The following is a 23,313-nucleotide window of genomic DNA, read 5'->3' as shown; positions in this document are numbered from 1 at the left end:
TTTTTTTTGAAGAAGACATAAACAGCGTTTATTACCTTGGTATATCATAGTGGTCTTGTTGTTGTTCCTTCACATTTAGGTGGTTTTGTCGCCCTCCCTCATCCCAGTCTGGCACCACAGTACATCCTTGAATGATTAGCCCAATGCAGCGACATACTTACTTCCATATCCCTGACACCATTCATTCACAAGGTCAAGGTTCTGGTCCACAGACACTCCCCAACAGGAAGTTCAGTGCTTGCCAAAAGGCCTCCCAGGATGGCTCTCTCCAACAAGATGCCGATGGAAAGCAGCAGCTTGTTGGTTGTTACTTTTCTGGACATTGAACGGAGAATCTTTCGACTCCTACTCAAATTTTCATTTGTGTTTACCAATCTGTTCTTGGTACCTTCCAACTGCTCTCGTTGCTCCCCTAGCTCTTCTATGATTTCTGTGCCAATCTGATCAGTCTCTGTGGCAATCCGATGAGAACACTCAAGACGTTGGGTGGCCTGTTCAGGCTCTCAGTGCCTTGTAGAAGCAATGCCCTCTGACTGTGTAGCCGATTCATACGTTCATTTTCTAAGGCATATGTGCCATCCTTTATGTCTCCTCGGCCCTCAGGTGTGGCTGTCAAAGGTGTGGGCCTCACCTCCCGATGGAGTTTGGCAAGGTCCTTCCGGTAGTTTCGTAGACATCATGGGGTTACGGAAAGACAGGGTTGCATATCGTAGTTCTTCCTCCATCTCTGCCAGCGTTTCATTTCATCAAAATCTCTGATTAACTTCTCTTCGGTCCCGGCTGTCCCCAGCTCGGGCACAGCTCGTAGGTCTTCATGGAAGATCTCAAGTGCTCTGCTCCGAGGAAGCTGCCGACGTGGCCATAATGCTGGGCGCGCTGAGGCAGCGGCTGCCCAGATGCCAGGTGCGGGGGCCCACGCCTCGTCCAGCGGTCAGCCGCCCAGTCTTGCAGCCATTACCGCCGGCGCCGCCGTGACATTTTAAAATGGTTAACCAAGCCATGAACCGGTGGCTCAGACCTATAATCCTAGTTACTCAGGAGGCTGCGATCTGAGGATCACAGCTGGAAACGTTTGGGCTAGGACAGTCAGTGAGACTCTTAACTCCAATTAACCACCAGAAAAACCAAAAGTGGCGCTGTGGCTCAAGTGGTAGAGTGCTCGCCTTGAGCTGAAGAGCTGAGGGACAGCGCCCAGGCCCAGAGTTCAGGGCCCATGACTGACAAAAATAAAAAAATTAATTACTTATGTACACAACATTCTAATATGTAAAATTTTTACTTACATATTATTTGGAAAAATGAGGAAAAAACAGCCGTGATTTCACCACGCTATAATAATCATTTTTCCTTGTTAGCACGTGTCAGTCTCTTTTTCCATTGGTTTCATTTCTAGAACTTTTTTGTTTGTCTTGGTGCTGGTCCTGGGGTTTGAACTACAGGCCTATGCATTGGCCCTGAGCTTTTGTGCTCATGTATAGCTCTACCACTTGAGCCACAGCTCCACTTCCAGCTTTTTTGGGGTTAATTGGAGATGTTCCTGCCGGGTTTGGCTATAAACTTCACTCCTCAAATCTCAGCTTTCTGATTAGTTAGGATTATATACATGAGCTACCAGCACCCAGGACTTTGTTTTTTGTTTTTTTTTTCCATCAGTCCTGGGCTTGAATTCAGGGCCTGGGACTGACCTTGGGCTTTCTTTTGCTCAAGGCTAGCACTCTACCACTTGAGCCACAGCACCACTTCTGGCTTTTTGTGTATGTGGTAATAAGGAATCGAACTCAGGACTTCATCATGCATGCTAGGCAAACACTCTACCACTAAGCCACATTCCATGCCCTAATAAGGTTGTTTATTTGTTGTTTGGCTTAAAAAAATTTTTTTTTGTCTTTTCTTTTTTGGTACTGGGGATCAAACCCAGGACATTGCACTAGCTAGGCAAGCACTTTGCCACTGAGCTACATCCCAGCCCGACTTGTTTTAAAACTGAGGGCTTCGTACTTGCCAGGCAGGTACCCTCATTACCTAAGCCACACTTCTAGCTCATTTTGCTTTCAGTATTTTTAAAATAGGGATTAATCTTGTGAATAGGTACTCATTTTGTGTCTAGGCATCTAGGCAACGCTGGATCTCTATTCATGCTTCCCACACATCTGGAATGACAGGTACATACCACTGCACTCAGCTTTTTACTAGGTGAGATGTGATTTCATCAACTTTTACCTGGGTCTGCCTGTTGATTATGGTATGAGCCACCACACCAAGCTAGCACTTTTTCTATTGCTTTTTTCCCTCAAGGTTAGTAATATACTAACTGAGTCACAGCTCCACTTCTGGCTTTTTTAATGGTTAATTGGAGATAAGACTGTCCTGCTTGGGCTGATTTTCAACCAAGATCTTCAGGTTTCAACCTCCTGAGTAGCTAGAACTGCAAGTGTGAGCCATTGGCACCTGGCTATCACTTTTGTTATCTTTCCTTAAAAAGTGAAAGCTGGGTACCAGTGCCTCATACCTGTAATTCCATGTACTTGGGAGCCTAAGAACTAGAGAATCATAGTTCTTGAAAAGCCAAGCTGGGGCTAGGAATGTGGCTCAGTGGCTTGCTTAGCATGCATGAAGCCCTCGGTTCCATTCCTCAGTACCACATAAACAGAAAAAGTCAGAAGTAGCTCTGTGGTTCAAGTGGTAGAATGCTAGCCTTGAGCAAAAGAAGCTCAGGGATGGTGTCCAGGCCCTGAGTTCAAGCCCCACCACTAACAAAACAAACAAAACCATTTACAGGGGCAGAATAGCCTTTGTTCCCAAAGTTTCACTTTTGTGAGGGATGTGTGGAAGTACAGGTCATTTAATTTGGGGCCTCATACTTGCTAGGCAGTGTGGATTGAGATTCCCCTATTTATGTTTCCTGTGTAGGTGGGATGACAAACATATACCATTACACCTAGTATTCACTGAGATGAGGTCATGCTTTTTGTACAGGTTGGTCTTGAACTTCAAATCTTCCAATCTCTGCCTCCATAGAACTCTGCCTACCAAGTATGTGGAATTACATGTGTGACCAACTGCTCCCAATCAAATAATTTTTTTTTTTTTTTTGTCAGTCATAGGGCTTAAACTCTGGGCCTATGTGCTGTCCCTCAGCTCTTCAGCTCAAGGCTAGCACTCTATCACTTGAGCCACAGTGACACTTCCAGTTTTCTGATGGTTTATTGGGGATTAAGAGTCTCACAGAGGCCGGGTGCCAGTGGCTCATGCCTGTATTCCTAGCTACTCAGGAGGCTGAGATCTGAGGATCACATTCAAAGTCAGCCTGAGCAGGAAACTCCGTGAGACTCTTATCTCCAATAAAGCACTAGAAAACCAGAAGTGGCGTTGTGGCTCAAGCCTTGAGCTGAAGAGCACAAGGACGGTGCCCAAGCCCAGAGTTCAAGCCCCATGACCAACAACAACAAAAAAAAAGAGTCTCACAGACTTTCCTGATCAGGATGGTTTGAGCTGCAATCCTCCGATCTCAGTCTCCTGAGTAGCTAGGATTACTGGCCTGAGCCACTGACTCCCAGCAATCTACCTTTTTTTATACATTAAAAATAGACTGAGCTGGGTGCTGTAATCCTAGCTAATAAGGAGGCTGAGATCTGAGGGTCACAGTTTGATGCCAGTTGGGGCAGGAAAGTCTGTGAAACTTTTTTTTTTTTTTTGGCCAGTCCTGGGGCTTGAACTCAGGGCCTAGGCACTGTCCCTGAGCTTCTTTTTTGCTCAAGGCTAGCATTCTATCACTTGAGTCACTTCTGACCTTATCTATGTATGTGGTACTGAGGAATCAAACCCAGGGCTTCATGCATGCTAGGCAAGCACTGTACCATTAAGTCATATTTCCAGCCTCCATGAAACTCTTATCTCCAATCAACCATTTGAAAACTGGAAGTAGTATCGTGCCCTAAAGTGGTAGAGTGCTAGCCTTGAATGGAAGAGCTCAGGGATAGTGCCTAGGCACTGAGTTCCAGCCATATCACTTACAAAAATAAATAAAAAAATAAAAATAAATTAAAAAAAAATCAGACTGAATAATCTGTGGTTCTTTTGGCACACTTTAATGGGTTTCATCAGGACACTTTTATACATGTATATATTTTGATCATATTAACCCCCATTACATTCTTTTGTAGCACATGTTAAATTAGAAAAATGTGTTTTAAGAATGTTAGTAGCCAGGGCTGGGAAGGTGGCTCAGTGGTAGAGTGCTTGCCTCACATGCATGAGGCCCTGGGTTTGATTCCTCAGCACCATATAAGCAGAAAAAACCAAAAGTGGCACTGTAGCTCAGGTGGTAGAGTGCTAGTCTTGAGCTGAAGAGCTGAGGGACAGTGCCCAGGCCCAGAGTTCAGACCCACAACTGACAAAAAAAAAGAGAAAAGAATGGGGGCTGGGAAGTTGGCTCAGTGGTAGAGCGCTCACCTTGCATGCGTGAGGCCCTGGGTTCGATTCTTCAGCACCACATAAGCAAAAAGAAAAAACCTGGAAGTGGCGCTGTGACTCAAGTGGTAGAGTGCTAGCCTTGAGCTGAAGAGCTGAGGGACAGTGCCCAGGCCCAGAGTTCAGGCTCCACGACTGGACCCAAAAAAAAAAAAAGAAAAGAAAAGAATGTTAGTAGCTAGGCACCTATAGCCTGTAATCCTAGCTACTCAGGAGCCTGAGATCTGACAATCGTGGTTCAAAGCTGGCCTGGGGGCCTGGGAAGGTGGCTCAGTGGTAGAGTGCTTGCCTTGCATGCATGAGGCCCTAGGTTCGATTCCTCAGCACCACAAAAGCAGAAAAAGCTGGAAGTGAGGCTGAGGCTCAAGCGGTAGTGCGCTGGTCTACAGCTGAAGAGCTGAGGGGCAGCACCCAGGCCCAGAGTTCAGGCCCCATGACCCACCAAAAAAAAAATGCTGGCCTGGGCAGAAAAATCCCCATGTGACTTTTTTATGACTTAATTGTGAGCTATCTGTAGCCTATAGCTTAATTAGCACCATTAATAATGAAGACCCTACATCAATCAACATAGTTTTACTGATGATTCCAGGAAATATTTTGCCTCTAAGACAGGTTGTAAATTGGGGCCTACCTTCATTGTGATTCTTACAAATAGCCTGAACATCCATTCTTCTGACTAACAGTTTGCTCAGTTGGCTACAGGGCTTCCTTTTCAGATGGTAAGAGGGTAAATTGAGCACTCATTGGGCAAATCCTCTATGAAAAATAGTCAGGGCTAGGGATATAATTCAGTGATAGAACACAAGTTTAGCATTTGCAAATCCTGGGTTCAATCCCCAGCATTACATGAATGGGTGGGGAACAGGCAAATCAGACTCACCATATTGGGACACTAGTTCCAAACTATTATACTATGAACTATGTCCAATACCAATGAGATCCTCATAATGAAAAGACCATCCTAAAAAAATTGAACCTAGACTACAGAACCACATAAAAAACAACCCTTTACCCTCCTCTGATATTGTAGTACGATTATACCAAAGTACTACTCTCTTTTTTAAATATTTTTATAGTAGGGGCTGGGAATGTGGCTCAGTGGTAGAGTGCTTGCCTTGCATGCATGAGGTCCTGGGTTGGATTCCTCAGCACCACATAAGCAAAAAGAAAAAAAGCCAGAAGTGGCGCTGTGGCTAGAGTGCTAGCCTTGAGCTGAAGAGCTGAGGGACAGCGCCCAGGCCCAGAGTTCAGGCCCATGACCGGACCCCCCAAAAAAAAAATATAGGGGCTGGGAAGGTGGCTCAGTGGTAGAGCACTTGCCTTGCATGTGTGAGGCCCTGGGTTCGATTCCTCAGCACCACATAAGCAAAAAGAAAAAAGCCAGGAGTGGCGCTGTGGCTCAAGTGGTAGAGTGCTAGCCTTGAGCTGAAGAGCTGAGGGATAGTGCCCAGGCCCAGAGTTCAGGCCCCATGATCGGACCCCCTCCCCCCCACAAAAAAAATACATTTTTATAGTAAGGATACTATACACAGGGGTTTCAGTTGTACCAGTCTCTTTGTATGCAGTAAGAAACAGCTTTACTTAGTTGAGTAGGTTATTCTGGTGATCTTTTGTGTGATAGTAGGGAGTTGGTAATTGTAGTAAAAAGAGTTTACAGTCAACATATTTGGCAAATGCCAAATACTGCATAGCTGCAGTAACTGGAAACTTCCATTTTATAGTCCAGAGATTCACTAGTGTTATCAATAGATTAAACTGAAAACAAAGGACACCAGGAGATTATGCTCTCAAATTTTGTACTTGTGATGATAAAATTCCTAGTCTATAGGTACAGAAGTCATCTGTAGCTCTAGTTCCAACTTATCTCTACATACTTTTTTTCAAGCTTTAAACTGCAGCAATGTTTTAACCATTGGTATCTCCTCTTCAGTTTCCCAAACTGCATTATTCCTCTTCAATCCTTCTGCCCAATTCCTAACCTTACAGCACACTCTAGCCATGATTTCCTCAGGAACACTTTCTCCAAGCTGCTAGAGCATTGTTCTTGTAGCTACCCCTAACACAGGACCCAGGCATTGTATTATCTCCTTACAAGGGTTTCTTTCCCACTGAGTTCCTTGAAGACCAGAAAACAAAGAAGAATGCACATACTCTGAACCTCCATGCAATCTACAATACCAGCCAAGCTGTGGAACATAAATGTCTCTTCAACCTAACAGAAGGGTCAAGGATAGCTGAATTGGTGAGAAAACCTTTCTCTCTTGATGCTGGGACTTGAACTCAGGGCCAGGGTATAGCTCCTTTAGCTTTTTCCTGCTCAAGGCTGTGGTTCTACCAGTAGAGCCACACTTCCCTTTCCTGCTTTATAGTCGTTATTTAGAGAGAAGATGCTTACAGCTTTCCCACCCTAGGAAAATGGGGGAGAATGGAAAAGGAATAGACTGGATTCCATCTTCAACAGGCTAGGACTGTTTATTGCCAGCCAGGGGCACAGACCTTCCTGAGGGTATGGAGTTTGTCAGAGGGACTGGATTTGGGGTCAGGCTTATATGGGTCTTAACACGGAAGCAGAAACTAAAAAAAAATAGGCTATGGTCTCTTGGGGGCTAAGGGTGGTGTCCTTGGCCAGACTCAGAATGGTATGCTTGGCCTGGGGTGAGGGGTTCTCAGCTAATCTAAGGTCTGAGTGACCCGTCAACTGACAAGCAGTGAGCACGTACCTGGTGTTTTGCTTGACCTGGGGGAATAACTCGGGAGTCAGTCCTTCAGCTCTGAACTGTGCTTCTCAGATCTCAGTCTCCTGAATAGCTAGGATTACAGGCCTGTGAGCCACCAGAGCCTGGCTGAGAAAGGGGTACCGTTAGGAAACTGAGTCAAGCGGATTCCCATCAGGTACTTCGAAGTATGAACTTTGGTTGTTGGCGGGGACTGCCCTAGCTGAACTGAGCTGCAGGTTGGGAGAAGCCCAGAGGTGAGGGCGCGGCAGGGCAACGACATCACCGGACGGTGAAACCGAGATGAAGTCATTATCACTACCATCACCACTGATTCTGGTCTTAGGGTGTGGGGCGCAGGAAGGCAGGCCCTGCTTCTAGTGTCGATAAAAGGGAGGGAGATAAGGAGGTGCCTAGAACGTTCTAAGAGCTGTCAGCCTCAGCTGCACCGGGTCAAGGGTCCCGGCTGCCTTCTCACAGCTTGCACGGACTCTGACTTTCAGTTCAGTTCACTCACACCTTTCTCATCCCACCAGTTCCTAGGCCCGCCTCTCCTCCAGGAAGCACTGCTCCCACAGTCCCCAGCAGTCCCGGTGTCTTGTGGCTGAGGGAGGTGACTTGGATTCCTTCTGGGGCAGAACGAGTTCACAGACAGGGCGGCTTAGCCCAGAAGCTCAGCGGCCACACTCAAAGCTCGACTCCCAGCACGCTTTTCCCACTCCCGGAAGCGCGTAACCGGAAGGGGCGGGCCCTTTGGCCAGACGCGGGACTTCTGCCGTCATGGCTTCTCGTGCGGTCGTTGGCATTTTCCTGCTCTCTGCTGTCCCTCTCTTGTGTCTGGAGCTCAGGCGTGGGATCCCGGGACTAGGTAAGCGTTGACTGCTCCCCCTTGGTGCTCACAGCTATGCTCTCACGTGTGTTGTGTAGAACTACCTCCTTCCCGTCACGGCGCCGCGGTGCGGTGCGGACTACAATTCCCAGACTGCATCGCGCTCGCGCCGCAGTTGGAGCCTAACGGTATCCTGGGATCCGGCTGAGGGTTCTGCTGAGCACGGAAGGCGGGAAGGCCCCTCACCGTCGCCAATTACTGTGCTTTCTCGTCATGATGAGGCAGGACACATAGATGAGACTGGAGAAATTATGTATTTTATACAAACATCAAAAGGGCCAGACCCTGAAGTTAATAATCTAGGATTAAAAACAAACAGCTAAAGCCGGTCACCCGTGGCTCACGCCTGCAATCCCAGCTACTCAGGAGGCTGAGATCTCAGGATCAAGGTTCAAAGCCAGCCCATGCAGGAAAGTCCTTAATCTCCAATAAACCACCAGAAAACCGGGAGTGGCGCTGTGGCTCAAGTGGTAGAGCTCTGGCCTTGAGATGAAGAGCTGAGGGACAGCGCCCAGGCCCAGAATCCAAGCCCTACGACCGACAAAATAAAAGAAAAAGCTCAAGCCATGGGGCTGGGAAGGTGGCTCAGTGGTAGAGCGCTTGCTTTGCATGCATGAGGCCCTGGGTTCAATTCCTCTGCATCACATAAGCAGAAAAAGCCGGAAGCCGGGCTTACGCTCAAGTGGTGGAGCACTAGCCTTCAGCTGAAGAGCTGAGGGACAGTGCCCAGGCCCCACAACCCCAACAACGTCCCCCCCCCAAAAAAAAAATCCCAGAGCTATCAGCTGCACTGGACATTGATGAAAGTGAACCAAGCAACTCTAGGGCAGCGATGGGAGAGAGGGAATGAAAAAGGGGGAACAGTTTACACTAAGCAAAAGGAAAGAAATGTACATATCAGCTGATCTGGAAAAAATAGCTGTACTGTCAAAGTTTGTAGAGACTATAAGCTTTTAGATCATGATAATGGCAATGCACCTAGTGAAGGTTAAAATGTGTGTGTGAGACTTAAGTATCACAATCCCACAATACTATGAATTTTGCGAAATTTATGTAATCAATCTCAAAGAAAAAAAAGGATTGGGAAATAAAAAAATAAAAATAAAAAGTGGTACTCTACTACTTCGTGCCACAGCACCACTTCCAATTTTCTGGTGGTTAATTGGAGTGAGTTTCAGAGACTTTACTGCCCAGCCTGAATTTGAACCATGATCTCAGAGCTCAGTTTCCTGAGTAGCCAGGATTATAGGAATGAGCCACTTTTGAGGTTTTTGTTTTGTGGGTCATGGGGCTTGAACTCTGGGCCTGGGTGCTGTCCCTGAGCTCTTCAGCTCAAGGCTAGTGCTCTACCACTTGAACCAGAATACCACATTGGTTTTCTGGTGGTTTATTGGAATTAAGAGTTTCACAGACTTTCCTGCCCGGGCTGGCTTTGAACTACAATCCTCAGATCCTCAGATCCCAGCCTCCTGAGTAGCTAGAATTACAGGCTAGATTCACCGGCCCTGGCTTGAGTTTTCTTTGTTGTTTTTGTTTTTGTTCTCCTCACGTGAATTTTGCGTTATCTAAATGAAGACTTCCTCTCGATCTTTGGTGGTGGGTTTGTTTATGGGTTCTGGTACTAGGGCTTGAATTCAGGGCCTCATGTTCTCCCTTGGGTTTTTTCACTCAAGGCTGATGGAACCTTTACCTGGATTCTTTATTTTTTATGATGATGATTATTTTTTAAACATATTTTTATTTTCTTGAAATAGTTGTTTACCTGGGTTCTTTAAATAGTGTGTCAGAGTAAAGATTGAATTGTTTCTCTTCTACAAAAAATTGTTTCTTTTCTACAAAAACGTAAATAATCATTTAATTTGGAATTTGATGGAGTATAACTCTGTGATGAGGTCTACTTAGCATGCTGAAGGCATAGATTTTATCTCAGTACTGACTAAAAAAAAATGAGAATTGTTATTTCATTGGGAATGACTTTTAAATAGAGCTAGAATTTGACAGATACATTCTCACAACTTGATTTCTAGTTATGTAGGTTAGTCTTTCTTTGTCTGTGGGGAGAAAGAAATCCAGAACTTAAGCATTATTGATAAGATATTTTGTAACATAGTTACTACAATTATCCACACACTTAAAGGGGAAGATTTTTGTGATTGTTATTGGTTTTGGGGTTTGTACCCAGATTGGAGCTTTTTGGGCTGCCATTCTGCCACGAGCCATGTTTCCAGCCCTGCTTTTTGCTGGTTATTTTGAAGTCTGTGGAACTTTTTTGTCAGGTTAGCTTTAACCTTCATCCTCTAGGGCTCAGCTTCCTAAATAGCTAGGACTGTAGGAATAAGCCACCAGCACCTGGCTGAGAAAATGCTTATTCTAGAATTGTTTTCTGAAACTTTTTCTGGTAACAACAAACATAATGAATTTTAGGGCCTAAAGCACAATATTTGACAAAAACCATAATACAAGTTTTAGAACTCACAGCTGGAAATGTAGTTCTGTAGTATAAGCTCTGTGCACGACATTCTAGTTTCCATCCCCAACCCTGTAAAACAAAATAAAGCAAAACAAAACAATGTTAAAAGGATCATAGACTGTTGTATAGCTTGTTTTCCATGCTTTATAATTTAAATAATCTATTACTAGTTACTACCAGTAGCAAAACAAGTTCTTTTTAGTTGGGTGTGGTGTCTCATGCCTGTAATCCTACTCAGCAGGCTGAGATCTGAAGTTCACAGTTCAAAGCCAGCCCTGGTAGAAAAGGCCTGAGACTCTTCTATTTTTTTTTGTCAGTTGTGGGGCTTGAACTCAGGGCCTACAAAAAAAAAAAAAAGTCATTTTTTTCTCCCTTTGAGAAATATGTTTTAAATTTTATTTTATTTTTTCCTTTCTAAGGAATTAAAGATCTCATTTTGCTGTGTGGCCGGATTTTCTTACTGCTTGCACTTCTAACTTTAATTATTTCTGTGACGACCTCATTGCTTAATTCATTTAAATCTTCCCAAGTTTATCTGAGAGGTAAGTTCATTATTTATGCTACTCTTTCAGCTCTTCAAATTTCATTTTGTTTTTTAACCAGCAATTTTGCATTTTAAGAACTGTTTTACCATTGACTTGTGACGTGTAATTTCAAGAGGGAGTAGTCAGCGCAACTTCAGTCATGATTATTTTGAATGGACTATACATTTATAGAAACAGCATATTTTTCTTGTATGTACTTTTTTTGTTTTTCTAAGAAATATTTACTGAGCACTCACCATGTGCTGCATCACACACCTGCTGACTGATTCTGTGAAAGTCATAAATTGGGCAGATGTAACCAGGGGGAAGGAGTTTTGGGGTAAGAGGCAGGGAGAAGGGGAATGGCTTTCTGAGCTGAGACCTCATTATGGGAAAGAACCAGGATTCATAGACAGTGTTCCTGGTGGAGGGAAGAGGAGTGCAAAGGTTTCTCTTGTATGTACTTTTTTGTTGCTGTTGTTGTTGGTCATGGGGCTTGAACTCTGGGCCTGGGCATTGTCCCTCAGCTCTTCAGCTCAAGGCTAGCACCCTACCACTTGAGCCACAACACCACTTCGGCTTTTTCTGTTTTTATGCGGTGCTAAAGAATCAAACCCAGGGGGCTGGGAAGTTGGCTCAGTGGTAGAGTGCTTGCCTCACATGCATGAGGCCCTAGGTTTGATTCCTCAGGACCTATACATAAGCAGAAAAACGCTGGAAGTGGTGCTGTGGCTTAAGTGGTAGAGTGCTAGCCTTGAGCTGAAGAGCTGAGGGACAGCGCCCAGGCCCAGAGTTCAGCACCCAGGACTGACAAAAAAAAAAAAAGAATGGAACCCAGGGTCTCACGCATGCTAGGCAAGAATTCTATCACTGAACCACTTTCCCAGCCTATCTTGTATGTAGTTTTGGAGTTATCATTCTAAGTTGTTACATTGTAGATTCCCTAATTTTAAATTGTACATCTGGGGCTGGGAAAGTGGCTCAGTGGTAGAGCGCTTGCTTTGCATGCCTGAAGCCCTGGGTTCGATTCTTCAGTACCACATAAGCAAAATGAAAATAACCGGAAGTGGCACTGTGGCTCAAGTGGTAGAGTGCTAACATTGAGCTGAAGAGCTAAGGGACAGCGCCCAGGGCCAGAGTTCAGGCCCCACCACCGAACCCCAAAATAAATAAATAAATAAATTTATAAAATAAATAAATAAATTGTACATCTGTGTCACCTAACTGCTTATTTACTTGTGCCAGTACTGGGGTTTGAACTCAGGGCCTAGGTGTGCTGTACCTTACTGTGTGTGTGTGTGTGTGTGTGTGTGTGTGTGTGTGTGTGTGCAAGTGCGCGCGCGTGTGCACGTGCATGCTTGTATGTGTGTGTGCGCACGCGCTGGTCCTGGGCACGGTCCCTGGAATCCCTTTGCTCAAGACTAGCACTCTATTGCTTGAGCCACAGTGCTACTTCCAGCTTTTTCTGATTAATTGGCGATAAGAGTCTCAAGGACTTTCTTTGCCAGGCTGGCTTTGAACCATGATCCTCAGATCTCTGCTTTCTGAGTAGCTAAAATTACAGGTGTGAGCCGCTGGTGCCTGCCTATAATCTGGTTTTTTAAAGGTGTTTGACTTCCAAACTGTTCAACTCTACAGACTGTTTTAAGAGAAAATGTCCCTGTTTTTCTGATACTTGGTAATTAGAAGCTTTTTTTAAAAATGTGTTCAATTCTTAGAAGATGAGAAGAAGGAGGAAGAAGAGAATGAACTAAAACAAAGACAAAGACTTGTAAGAAAAAGGCAACAAGAGGCACAGGGTGAAAAGGTAAAGCGCGCACGTGCATACATACACACAGACACACACAGACACACATACTTTTTTTTTGTCAGTTGTGGGGCTTGAACTCTGGGCCTGGGCGCTGTCCCTTACCTCTTCAGCTCAAGCCACAGCATCATTTCCAGGTTTCTGGTGTTAATTGGAGATAACAGTTTCATGGACTTTCCTGCCTATGTTGGCTTTGAACCGCAATCCTCAGATTTCAGTCTCATGAGTAGCTAGGATTATAGAGTAGCTAGGATTACAGGCATGAGCCACTGGCGCCTGGCTAAAAAATAGTTTTATTAAGTAGTTGTACAAAGGGATTTTAATTCCAGAAGTCAAGTTATAAGTACAATGCATCTTGATTAATGTCAAATCTCCCCTATCCCCACCCTCAAGTTACCAGGTTCAATTTTTACTCATTGTACAATGAATATAATAATTGCATTTGCCTATACTTCCTCTCTCCTTTCATGTGTTCCTGGCTTTTTGCTCTTCAATATACTTTGTTACCATTACGGTTCTGTATAATCAATACTTTTCCAAGTAAGTTCTTGCTGTAGGACCCAGTAACACGAGAAAAGCATTTTTTTGGGGGGGGGCCCTCTGGTCGTGGGCCTGAACTCTGGGCCTGGGCGCTCTCCCTCAGCTCTTCAGCTCAAGGCTAGCGCTCTACCACTTGAGCCACAGCGCTACTTCTTGCTTTTTCTGCTTATGGGGTGCTGAGGAATCGAACATAGGGCCTCATGCATGCAAGGCAAGCACTCTACCACTGAGCCACCTTCCCAGCCTGAGAAAGCATGTCTTAAATAAACTGCTCAGACCTTTAACTCCAGGGATTATGTTCTGCACACCCTGTTTTTACTTGTTTTTGTTTTTTGAGCTTTTTTTTTTTTTTTTTTCTTAAAGCTAAAGACCAAACTCAGAGCCTTGTACTTTCTAGGCTAGTGGTTTTCCATTGAGCTAGATCCCGACTCCTGTATTCTAGTTCCTAGTAAGGTTTTTCTTTTTTTTTTTTTTTTGGTGTGAGTGGAGTATTGCTGGGGTTTGAACTCAGAGCTTCACAATTATTAGGGATGTGTTCTACTGCTAAGCCTAGCCTCCAGCTCGTTCATATGCTGGTGTGTATGTGTGTGTGTGTAAGTAAATATATACATATATTTACTTATTTATTTTATATTATTTTATGCCAATCCTGGGCTTGAACTCAGGGCCTGAGTGCTGTCCCTGAGCTTTTTTGCTCAAGGCTAGCACTCTACTACTTGAGCCATAGCTCCATATCTGGCTTTTTAGTGAGTAATTGGAGATAAAAGTCTCACAAATATTGATCCTTACATCTCAGCCTTCACATCCCTTCCCAGTCTCCCCCTTCCCCCACTAATTCCAATCCTTCTCCTTCCCCCCCCCCCAGCCCCACCCCCCCCCCCCCCCCCCCCGCACCAACGTTGTAAAGTTCGTTTTGGACATGACAACTTGTACTTCTCATTGTTGCAACAGGTCCACCTGTATCCTTAAACAACTGGTTTTTCCCCATCTCCTCCACAAGTTATACTGACATCAAATATAGTGAAAGCAAGGGTTATACTGTGGGGGAGGGACATACAAAGCAACAAATATATAATCTTATAAATGTGTTAGAAACACATGCATGAAAGAAAAAAACATTAAAATACACATCTAAGGGTTCATTTTCCTGACATCACATTATCTGACCTTTTCCGCTTGACTCATACATATACTAGATATTACAAATAAGGGAAACCATGGGACCTACGTTTCTTTGGGCCTGGCTTACTTCACTTAATATAATTTTTTCCAAGTTTTTCCATTTCCTAACAAATGGGGCAATGTCATTCTTTCTGATGGAGGCATAGAATTCCATTGTGTATATATACCACATTTTCTTGATCCATTCATCTACTGAGGGGCATCTGGGTTGGTTCCATATCTTAGCTATGGTAAATAATGCTGCAATAAACATAGTTGTGCTGGTAGCTTTAGTGTGGTCTTGTTTGTGAACATTTGGGTAAATGCCCAAAAGTGGGATTGCTGGGTCATAGGGGAGCTCTATGTGGAGTCTTTTGAGGAACCTCCATACTGCTTTCCAAAGTGGTTGAACAAGTTTACATTCCCACCAACAATGAAGTAAGGTTCCTTTCTGTCCACATCCCCTCCAGCATCTGTTGTTGTTAGAGTTCTTGATTTTTGCCGTTCTAACTGGAGTGAGGTGATAAGCTTTTCTGTATGCCAACAATGAGAAAAGTGTGGCTGAAATTAGGAAAGCAACTCCATTTGTAATAGCCCCACAAAAAATAAAATACCTAGGAATTAACTTAACTAAAGAAGTGAAGGACCTCTATGATGAAAACTTTAAAATCTTGAAAAAGGAAATCAACACAGAACTTAAAAAATGGCAAAACCTCCCATGCTCCTGGATTGGAAAGATTAACATCGTGAAAATGGCAATACTTCCCAAGGCTATCTACAAATTCAATGCAATACCTATCAAAATTCCAACCTCATTCTTCAAGGAAATAGAAGAGGCAATCCAAAAATTCATATGGAACAATAAAAGACCCCGAATAGCAAAAACACTCCTGAATGGAAAGAACACTGCTGGAGGAATATCAATACCAAACTTCAAACTCTACTATAAAGCCATAGTAATCAAAACAGCTTGGTATTGGCATAAGAACAGACCTCAGGACCAATGGAATAGAATTGAAAACCCAGAAATGAACCCACAGACCTATAGCCATCTAATCTTCGATAAGGGAGCTAAAACAATAGAATGGAAGAAAGACAACCTCTTCAGTAAATGGTGCTGGCAAAATTGGTTAACTACATGTAGAAAACTTAAGCTAGATCCTTATATATCACCCTGCACCAGAATCAACTCCAAATGGATCAAAGACCTCGAAGTCAAAGCAGACACTCTGAAAACATTACAGGATGGAATAGGAGAAACCCTGGGTCTCCTTGGCTCAGGCCGAAATTTTCTGAATAGAGACCCGGAAACACAACAAATCAAAGAAAGGTTGGACAAATGGGATTGCATAAAGTTGCAGAGCTTCTGCAGGGTAAATGACATAGCTAGCAAGATCAATAGAAAGCCCACGGATTGGGAGAAGATCTTTACTAGCCATACAACGGACAAGGGTCTCATATCTAAAATATACTTGGAACTCAAAAAATTAAACCCCCCAACAACAAATCCTCAAAGAAACAACTGCCCAATAAATAAGTGGGCGAAAGACTTAAAGAGAAACTTCTCTGAAGAAGAAAGAAGGATGGCCAATAGACACATGAAGAAATGTTCAACATCCCTAGCCATAAAAGAAATGCAAATCAAAACAACATTGAGAGCCTGGCTTTTTATTGTTAAGCTGTTGTACAAAGGCGTTACTATTTCATAAGTCAGGTAATGAGTACATTTCATTTTGCGGCAATGTCACCCTTTCCTTTCCTTTCCGCTAGTTTCCCCCTCCCATCCCTGCCCACAAGTTACGTAGTTCATTTTCCACATAGTATATACTGAGTACCATGATTACATTTCCTTCCTCCCTTTCTATAACCCTTCTTTGCCCCACCCCAAAAAGACAAAAAAAAGAAACCCCAAAGCAAAAACAAACACTATCACCAGCAACAATAAAACTATGCCATTTCCTGGAATTTGTTAAATATTCTGAAGAGGTATGCCTTGGGGTTCCTCCTGTAAGAGTATCCTCCTTTACTTTTTTTTTTTTTTTGGTCATGGGGCTTGATCTCTGGGCGTGGGCGCTTTCCCTCAGCTCTTCAGCTCAAGACTAGCTGCTCTACCACTTGAGCCACAGCACCACTTCTGGTTTTCTGAGTGGATTATTGGAGATAAGAGTCTCAAGGACTTTCCTGCACAGACTTGGCTTTGAACCTTGATCCTCAGATCTCAGCCTCCTGAGTAGCTAGGATTACAGGTGTGAGCCACCGGCGCCTGGCTCAGTATCCTCCTTTCTATATTGTTGTTGTTTCCTTCCTTCCTTCCTTCCTTCCTTTCCCCTCCTTCTCCCTCCCCTTTCTTCTTTTTTCACCAGTCCTGGGGCTTGAACTCAGGGCTTGGGCACTGTCCTTGAGCTTCTTTTCCTCAAGGCTAACACTTTACCACCTGAGATATAGCCAGCTTTTTCTGTTTATGTGGTACTGAGGAGTTGAACTCAGGGCTTCATGCATGCTAGGCAAGCATTCTATCACTAAGCCATATTCCCAGCTTCATACTTTTTTTTTTTTTTTGAGATAATGTCTCATTTCTGCCTGGATTTGGGCCTGAACTGCAGTACTCCTATGACACTTCTTCCTGTCATAGCTGGGATGACAGACAGGTTCTACCATACCCAGATAATTTCCATTGAGATGGAGTCTTGTGGACTTTTCTGCCTAAACTAGCCTGGAACCATAATTCTCTCAATCTTAGCTTTCCACATAGGTTGAATGATAAGCATGCCACTGTGCTTAGCTCAGGGGTCTCATGAACATTTTTTTTTTTTGCCAGTCCTGGGGCTTGAACTCAGGGTCTGGGCACTGTCCCTGAGCTCTTTTTTCCTCAAGGCTAGCACTCTACCACTTAGCCATAGCACCACTTCTGGCTTTTTCTGTTTATGTGGTACTGAGGGATTCAACCTAGGGCTTCATGCATGCTAGGCAAGCACTCTACCACTAAGCCACATTCCCAGCCCTCATGAACATTTTTGGCCAGGCTGGCCTTGAACTGCAATTTTCCTGATCTCATCTCCCAAGTAGCTAGGATTACAGGTGTGAGCCACTGCTGCCTGGCTTTACTATGTTTTTGTTGAAATGAAGAATTATATAGAGATGTAGGAGGCATGGTTCAGTTAGTTAAAGCGCTGTTCAGTGAGCAAAAGCAGTAAGTGCTGAGTTTGAGTCCTGGCCTCAGACATTAAAAAAATTATGTATCTAAAAATATGTAAGTAAGGGCTGGGAAGTTGGCTCAGTGGTAGAGCGCTTGCCTTGCATGCAGGAGGCCCTGGGTTCGATTCCTCAGCACCACATAATCAGAAAAAAGAAAGCTGGAAGTGGCGCTGTGGCTCAAGTGGTAGAGTGCTAGCCTTGAGCTGAAGAGCTAAGGGACAGTGCCAAGGCCCAGAGTTCAGGCCCCACAAAAAAAGTAAGTAAATAAAGATATAAATGAATATATAAATATAGCTATATATTGCTACATAAGCATAAGAATAGAACACTTGGTTTTATTTGCATTGTATACAAATGCAAATATTTAGATAGGTACAGAAATGGAGGATGCTCCTTTTTTTTTCTTTTTTTTGTCGGTCGTGGGGTTTGAACTCTGGGCCTGGGGCTGTCCCTCAGCTCTTCAGCTCAAGGCGAGCGCTCTACCACTTGAGCTACAGCGCCACTTCCGGTTTTCTGGTGGTTTATTGGAGATAGGAGTCTCACAGTCTCTCCTGCCCGGGCTGGCTTTGAACCGCGATCCTCAGATCTCAGCCTCCTGAGTAGCTAGGATTACAGGCGTGAGCCACCAGCACCCGGCTAGGATGCTCCTTTTTTGACAGAATGGAATCTGTGAAAACAGTTTATAATCAGGTTCTAATTTATAATTAATTTGTAGACAGTGTACATTTTTAGGAACACTATACTAATAGCACTCTTTTTTTTTTCTTGAACAGGCTAGCAGATACATAGAGAATGTTTTAAAACCTCAGCAAGAAATGAAATTGAAAAAAATGGAAGAACGCTTTTATCAAATCACAGGTGAAACCTGGAAGTTGACCAGTGGTCACAAACTTGGGGTTAGAAAATACTCTCATTTTATATTTTGAATCTTATTTATTTAAATGTTTCATACACACATAGAGTTTTATAAAATTTAAACTGTGACAGTACTCTTTGTTGTAGGAGTCTTTTGTTGTTGTTGTTGGTATTAAGGTTTGAATTCAGAGCTTTACACTCTGCTTTTTTATTTATGGTAATGTATTACTTGAGTCGTTCCTCTCCTTCCCCTTTTTTCCAGTTGGTTGGAGATGAAATCTTGAGGACTTTGCTGCCTTGGCTGGTTTTGAACTGAGATGCTCAGATCTCAGCCTGCTGAGTAGCTGGCATTCCAGGTGTGAGCCACGGGCGCCTGACTACCAGTCTTCATTGATAATGATTTTGTATCAGTTTATACTCAGCATATTTTATTTGTAAAGTTTTTAACTCGATTTCTAAAGAGCACATATCTTAAATAGAAAAGCTTTAGTGCAAAGCTGTCTCTCAGAAAACTGTTGAGTAATCGCTGTTTTAAGGAAATTCTGACTTTCCCTCAAGTAAGATCTATAGTTCATGTTTGTCTTTTTTTTTTTTTAATTTAATTATTTTTGGTCAGTTGTGGGACTTGAACTCTGGGCCTGGGCGCTGTCCCTTAGCTCTTCAGCTCAAGACTAGTGCTCTACCTCTTGAGCCACAGTGCCACTTCCAATTTTCTGGTGGTTTATTGGAGATAAGAGTTTCACAGACATGGGCTGGGAAGGTGGCTCAGTGGTAGAGCCTTTGCCTTGCATGCCTGGGTTCAATTCCTCAGCACCACATAAGCAAAAAGAAAAAAGCCGGAAGTGGCGTTGTGGCTCAAGTGGTAGAGCGCTAGCCTTGAGCCAAAGAGCTGAGGGACAGCGCCCAGGCCCAGAGTTCAGGCCCCAGGACCGGACCCAAAAAAAAAAGAGTTTCACAGACTTTCCTTCCAGGGCTGGTCCTGGGCTTGAACTCTGGGCCTATGCATTGTCCTTGAGCTCCTTTCATTCAAGTCTAGCTCTTGAGCCTTTTCTCTTTTGGCTTTTCTCTATGATTAATTGGAGATAAGAGTCTTATGGACTTTCCTGCCTAGGCTGGCTTCCAACCGAGATCCTCAGATCTCAGCCTCCTGTGTAGCTAGGATTATAGGCATGCAACACCAATACTGCCTTGTTTCTGTTTTTAAAGGCAATTTAGCTTTTTTATTCTCCTCTTCAGCTTTGATTACAAATTTTGTTACTTGGTAATGGAAGTTTAGATTTTTAAGTTTTCTTACAGAGTAAAAGGATATCCTAAAGACTTGGTGCCTGTACTGCAGCTTGAACCAGGGCCTTGTATTCCCATTTGGACTTTTTGTTCAAGGCTGGCACTCTTATCATTTGAGCCATGCCTCTGTTTCTGGCGTTTGTTTTTTCTGGTTAGAGGTAAGAGTTTCTTGGATTTTTCTGCCCAGGCTGGCTTTGAACCTGGTGATTCATCCTCACATCTCATCCCTTAGAATTTACAGGGGTGAGCCACTAGCTCACCTGGCCAAGACATTCGGTCTTAAAGTAGCTGGCTACAGATTTTCTATGATGGCCTTTTCTGTTCCAAAGATGCTTGTTTTTTTGATTCCCGTTTATACTGTACTTTTTGTCATCTTGTAAAGAAAATAATTCAACAAAAGTACAACAGGATTCTTAGTCTCTGTTTCATAATGGCAAATAATGTCAAAATAATCAAGAGTAGGTAATAAAAGTGATATGAAAGATGGCAACATAACGTATATGTTACCTGGGCTGAAGTAATCTTATACTAGCCTCTCCAGTCACTGGGATACATCTTACTGTTTTTTTGAGACGGGGTCTCAATATGTAGCTCAAGTTGGTTTTGAACTCCCCTTAATGCCTATTCCTCATGTTCCTTCTACCACTGTATTTTTACTTTTATTTATTTATTTTTTGGTTGTGGGGCTTTAACTCAGGGCCTAGGTGCTGTCCTTGAGCTTTTTTACTCAAGGCCAGTGTTACCACTTTGAGCTACAACGCCACTTCTGGTTTTCTGGTGGTTAATTAGAGATAAGAATATCCCTGTCTGGGCTGACTTTGAACTGCGATCCTCAGATCTCAGCCTCCTGAGTAGCTAGGATTACAGGTGTGAGCATGAGCACTCCTCTCCACCACTTTGTCTTAGAACAAAGGAAGGGGGCCAGGAGGCGGTGGCTCACGGCTGTAATCCTAGCTACTCAGCAGGCTGAGATCTGAGAATCACAGTTCAATGCCAGCTTGGGCAGCAAAGTCCATGAGACTGTTTATTTCCACTAAACTAAAAAATAAAAGCCAGAAGTGGAACTTTGGTGCACATGGTAGAGTGTTAGCCTTAAGTACAAAAGGTCAGCATGCCTAGAGTTCAAGCTCCAGAACTTGCAAAAAAAAAAAAGAAAGAAAGAAAGACACCAAAAAAAAAAAAAGAGCAAAGGAAGGGAGATAAACTCACTAAATGGTACGTTAGTCTGCTAAAGAAAAATTTCTCTCTTAGAAGGTTAGTAGCTGTGAATGAAAGGAGTTACTGAACTTAGTCTTACTTGAAAGTTATTAAACTAATGAGCCAATAGTTAAGAATTTGATGTTTTAGGAAGTTATATTGCTAAGGCAACAGTTTTAGTAGATGTGTTATTTTTGAGTAGCTCTGACTAAAATACCTGAGAGACCTACTAAAAGGAAGGAAGGTTTATTTTGGCTTAGGGCTTTAGAGGTGTCAGTCCATCCTAGTGGGAAGGGAAGGACAAAGCAGAGTAGCTCACTTCATGGTGTCCAGAAAGCAGAGGAAAGGACACACAGGAAAGTCTCGGGCAAAGTAGATACAGCTCACAGTAACTTACTGCCCCCCAACTAGGCCCCACTTTCCAGTTTTCCCAGTAGTGCCATTTATGAATCCAGCAAAGGGTTAATCCATTCATTAGGTCAGAGTTGTCAAGATCTAGTGGTCTCTGGACAAGCCCAGAGGTTTGCTTTACTAATTGAGCAGGTGATTCTCAATCCAGTCAAACGAACAGCCGTGATTAATCATCATAATAGAATAAATAAAGAATAATCTTTTTAATTCCTGGGATAAAATATTTGTCTCCTACAGTGATTAAAATGGAAAGTAAAAGCTTAAGTTTGAAAATGAGAATGTTTCTTTTTTTTGGGTCCGGTCATGGGGCCTGAACTCTGGGCCTGGGCGCTGTCCCATAGCTCTTCAGCTCAAGGCTAGCGCTCTACCACTTGAGTCACAGCGCCACTTCCGGCTTTTTTCTTTTTGCTTATGTGGTGCTGAGGAATCGAACCCAGGGCCTCTGACATGCAAGGCATGTGCTCTACCACTGAGCCACCTTCCCAGCCCGAATGTTTCTTTTTTTTTTTTGGTCAGTCGTGGGGCTTGAACTCTGGGCCTGGGCGCTGTCCCTCAGCTCTTCAGCTCAAGGCGAGCGCTCTACCACTTGAGCTACAGCACCACTTCCGGTTTCCTGGTGGTTTATTTGGAGATAGGAGTCTCACAGTCTTTCCCGCCTGGGCTGGCTTTGAACCGTGATCCTTAGATCTCAGCCTTGTGAATAGCTAGGATTACAGGTGTGAGCTACCAGCACCCGGCTGAAAATGAGAATGAATGTTTCTATATAACCCGATGTGGATGCCACATAGAGCAGTGGAAGCTTTACATGGTAACATACCCCTTTCCTTAGTATAGATGTTCTATTTTCAGTCTTTGAAGGCAGACTCTTTAACACTTCCTACTTCTTTCCTTCACTGAAAGGAGGAAAGGATATCAATCAGGCTTTTTTTCCTTCTTGCATTCTGCTGAGAAACTTAGGGGTTGATTAATCCAGAGTAGAAAGAGCCTCACTAGCCTTTCATCTATCAGAGGGAACCGCAGAACCGGATATGGGGATCACCTGCAACACATTTAAGCGCTGTTTTGTTGTCCAGAGAGATAATGGTTTCACCATTGTGAATAGAATAAAGTAGATAGAAAGTATGTCTTCAGAACTTTTCTCTTGTTTTTGAGCAGGGTAATGAAGATTTGGTGACAGAAAATACAAGTCAGACATCTTCGGAAACATCAAACAGAGAAGCTGCAAAGAGAAGGAACTTGGATAAACTTGTAACGGAAGTTTCACCACCTGCTGAATGGCCCTGGCAGAAGCAGGTTCATTGTTTACCCCTACCCACTGATAACATGTTTTGGCACACTAGGATTGTGGCTCTGATAACCTTACTAAGTGATCAACTTCGTTATGATTTGCTTGACCTACCTATCTATTTATTATTTATTTATTTTTGGGTCCGGTTGTGGGGCCTGAACTCTGGGCCTGGGCGCTATCCCTCAGCTCTTCAGTTCAAGACGAGTGCTCTACCACTTGAGCCACAGCGCCACTTCCAGCTTTTTTTCTTTTGTTTATGTGGTGCTGGGGAATCGAACCCAGGGCCTCAGGCGTGCAAGGCAAGCGCTATACCACTGAGCCACCTTCCCAGCCCCTGCTTGGCCTATTTAATGTTAGGATTCTGAACCAAATTTAAAGGAAAGCTATAAGTTATAATAGGCTTAGAAATACTTAGATTATGTAGAAATGAGAAATAACAATTTACTAAGGGAAATATTCCTATTAGGTAACTTAAGACAATTATGACTTGTTTTGTGAATGGCTAAAA

General features: G+C 43.6%; 1 protein-coding gene and 1 pseudogene across 2 annotated transcripts in view; one reads left to right on the top strand and one right to left on the bottom strand.

Moving 5' to 3' along the window:
• Positions 1–185: 185 nt before the first annotated feature.
• On the bottom strand, positions 186–863 carry LOC122125083 (annotated as a pseudogene).
• A 7,035-nt stretch (positions 864–7,898) lies between these two features.
• The window catches only part of Ubxn8 (UBX domain protein 8), a 30,841-nt gene continuing 15,426 nt past the window's right edge, over positions 7,899–23,313 (top strand). Inside the window, exons 1-5 of one of the 2 annotated variants that reach the window (XM_042700998.1) lie at positions 7,902–8,052; positions 10,963–11,085; positions 12,786–12,874; positions 18,544–18,666; positions 22,673–22,810. In XM_042700998.1, the coding sequence (XP_042556932.1) occupies positions 7,965–8,052; positions 10,963–11,085; positions 12,786–12,874; positions 18,544–18,666; positions 22,673–22,810 (561 nt within the window). In that variant the 5' untranslated portion in view covers positions 7,902–7,964. Of the gene's footprint in view, positions 8,053–10,962; positions 11,086–12,785; positions 12,875–18,543; positions 18,667–22,672; positions 22,811–23,313 lie in introns of both variants that reach the window. The other variant, XM_042701000.1, reaches the window with a different exon arrangement.

The sequence above is a fragment of the Dipodomys spectabilis genome, unplaced genomic scaffold (genome assembly GCF_019054845.1).
Source record: "Dipodomys spectabilis isolate Male_0828 unplaced genomic scaffold, ASM1905484v1 ptg000009l, whole genome shotgun sequence".
Classification (NCBI taxonomy): Eukaryota; Metazoa; Chordata; class Mammalia; order Rodentia; family Heteromyidae; genus Dipodomys; species Dipodomys spectabilis.
Note: the sequence above shows the minus strand (reverse complement) of the source record. Positions and strands in the feature narration are given on the sequence as shown.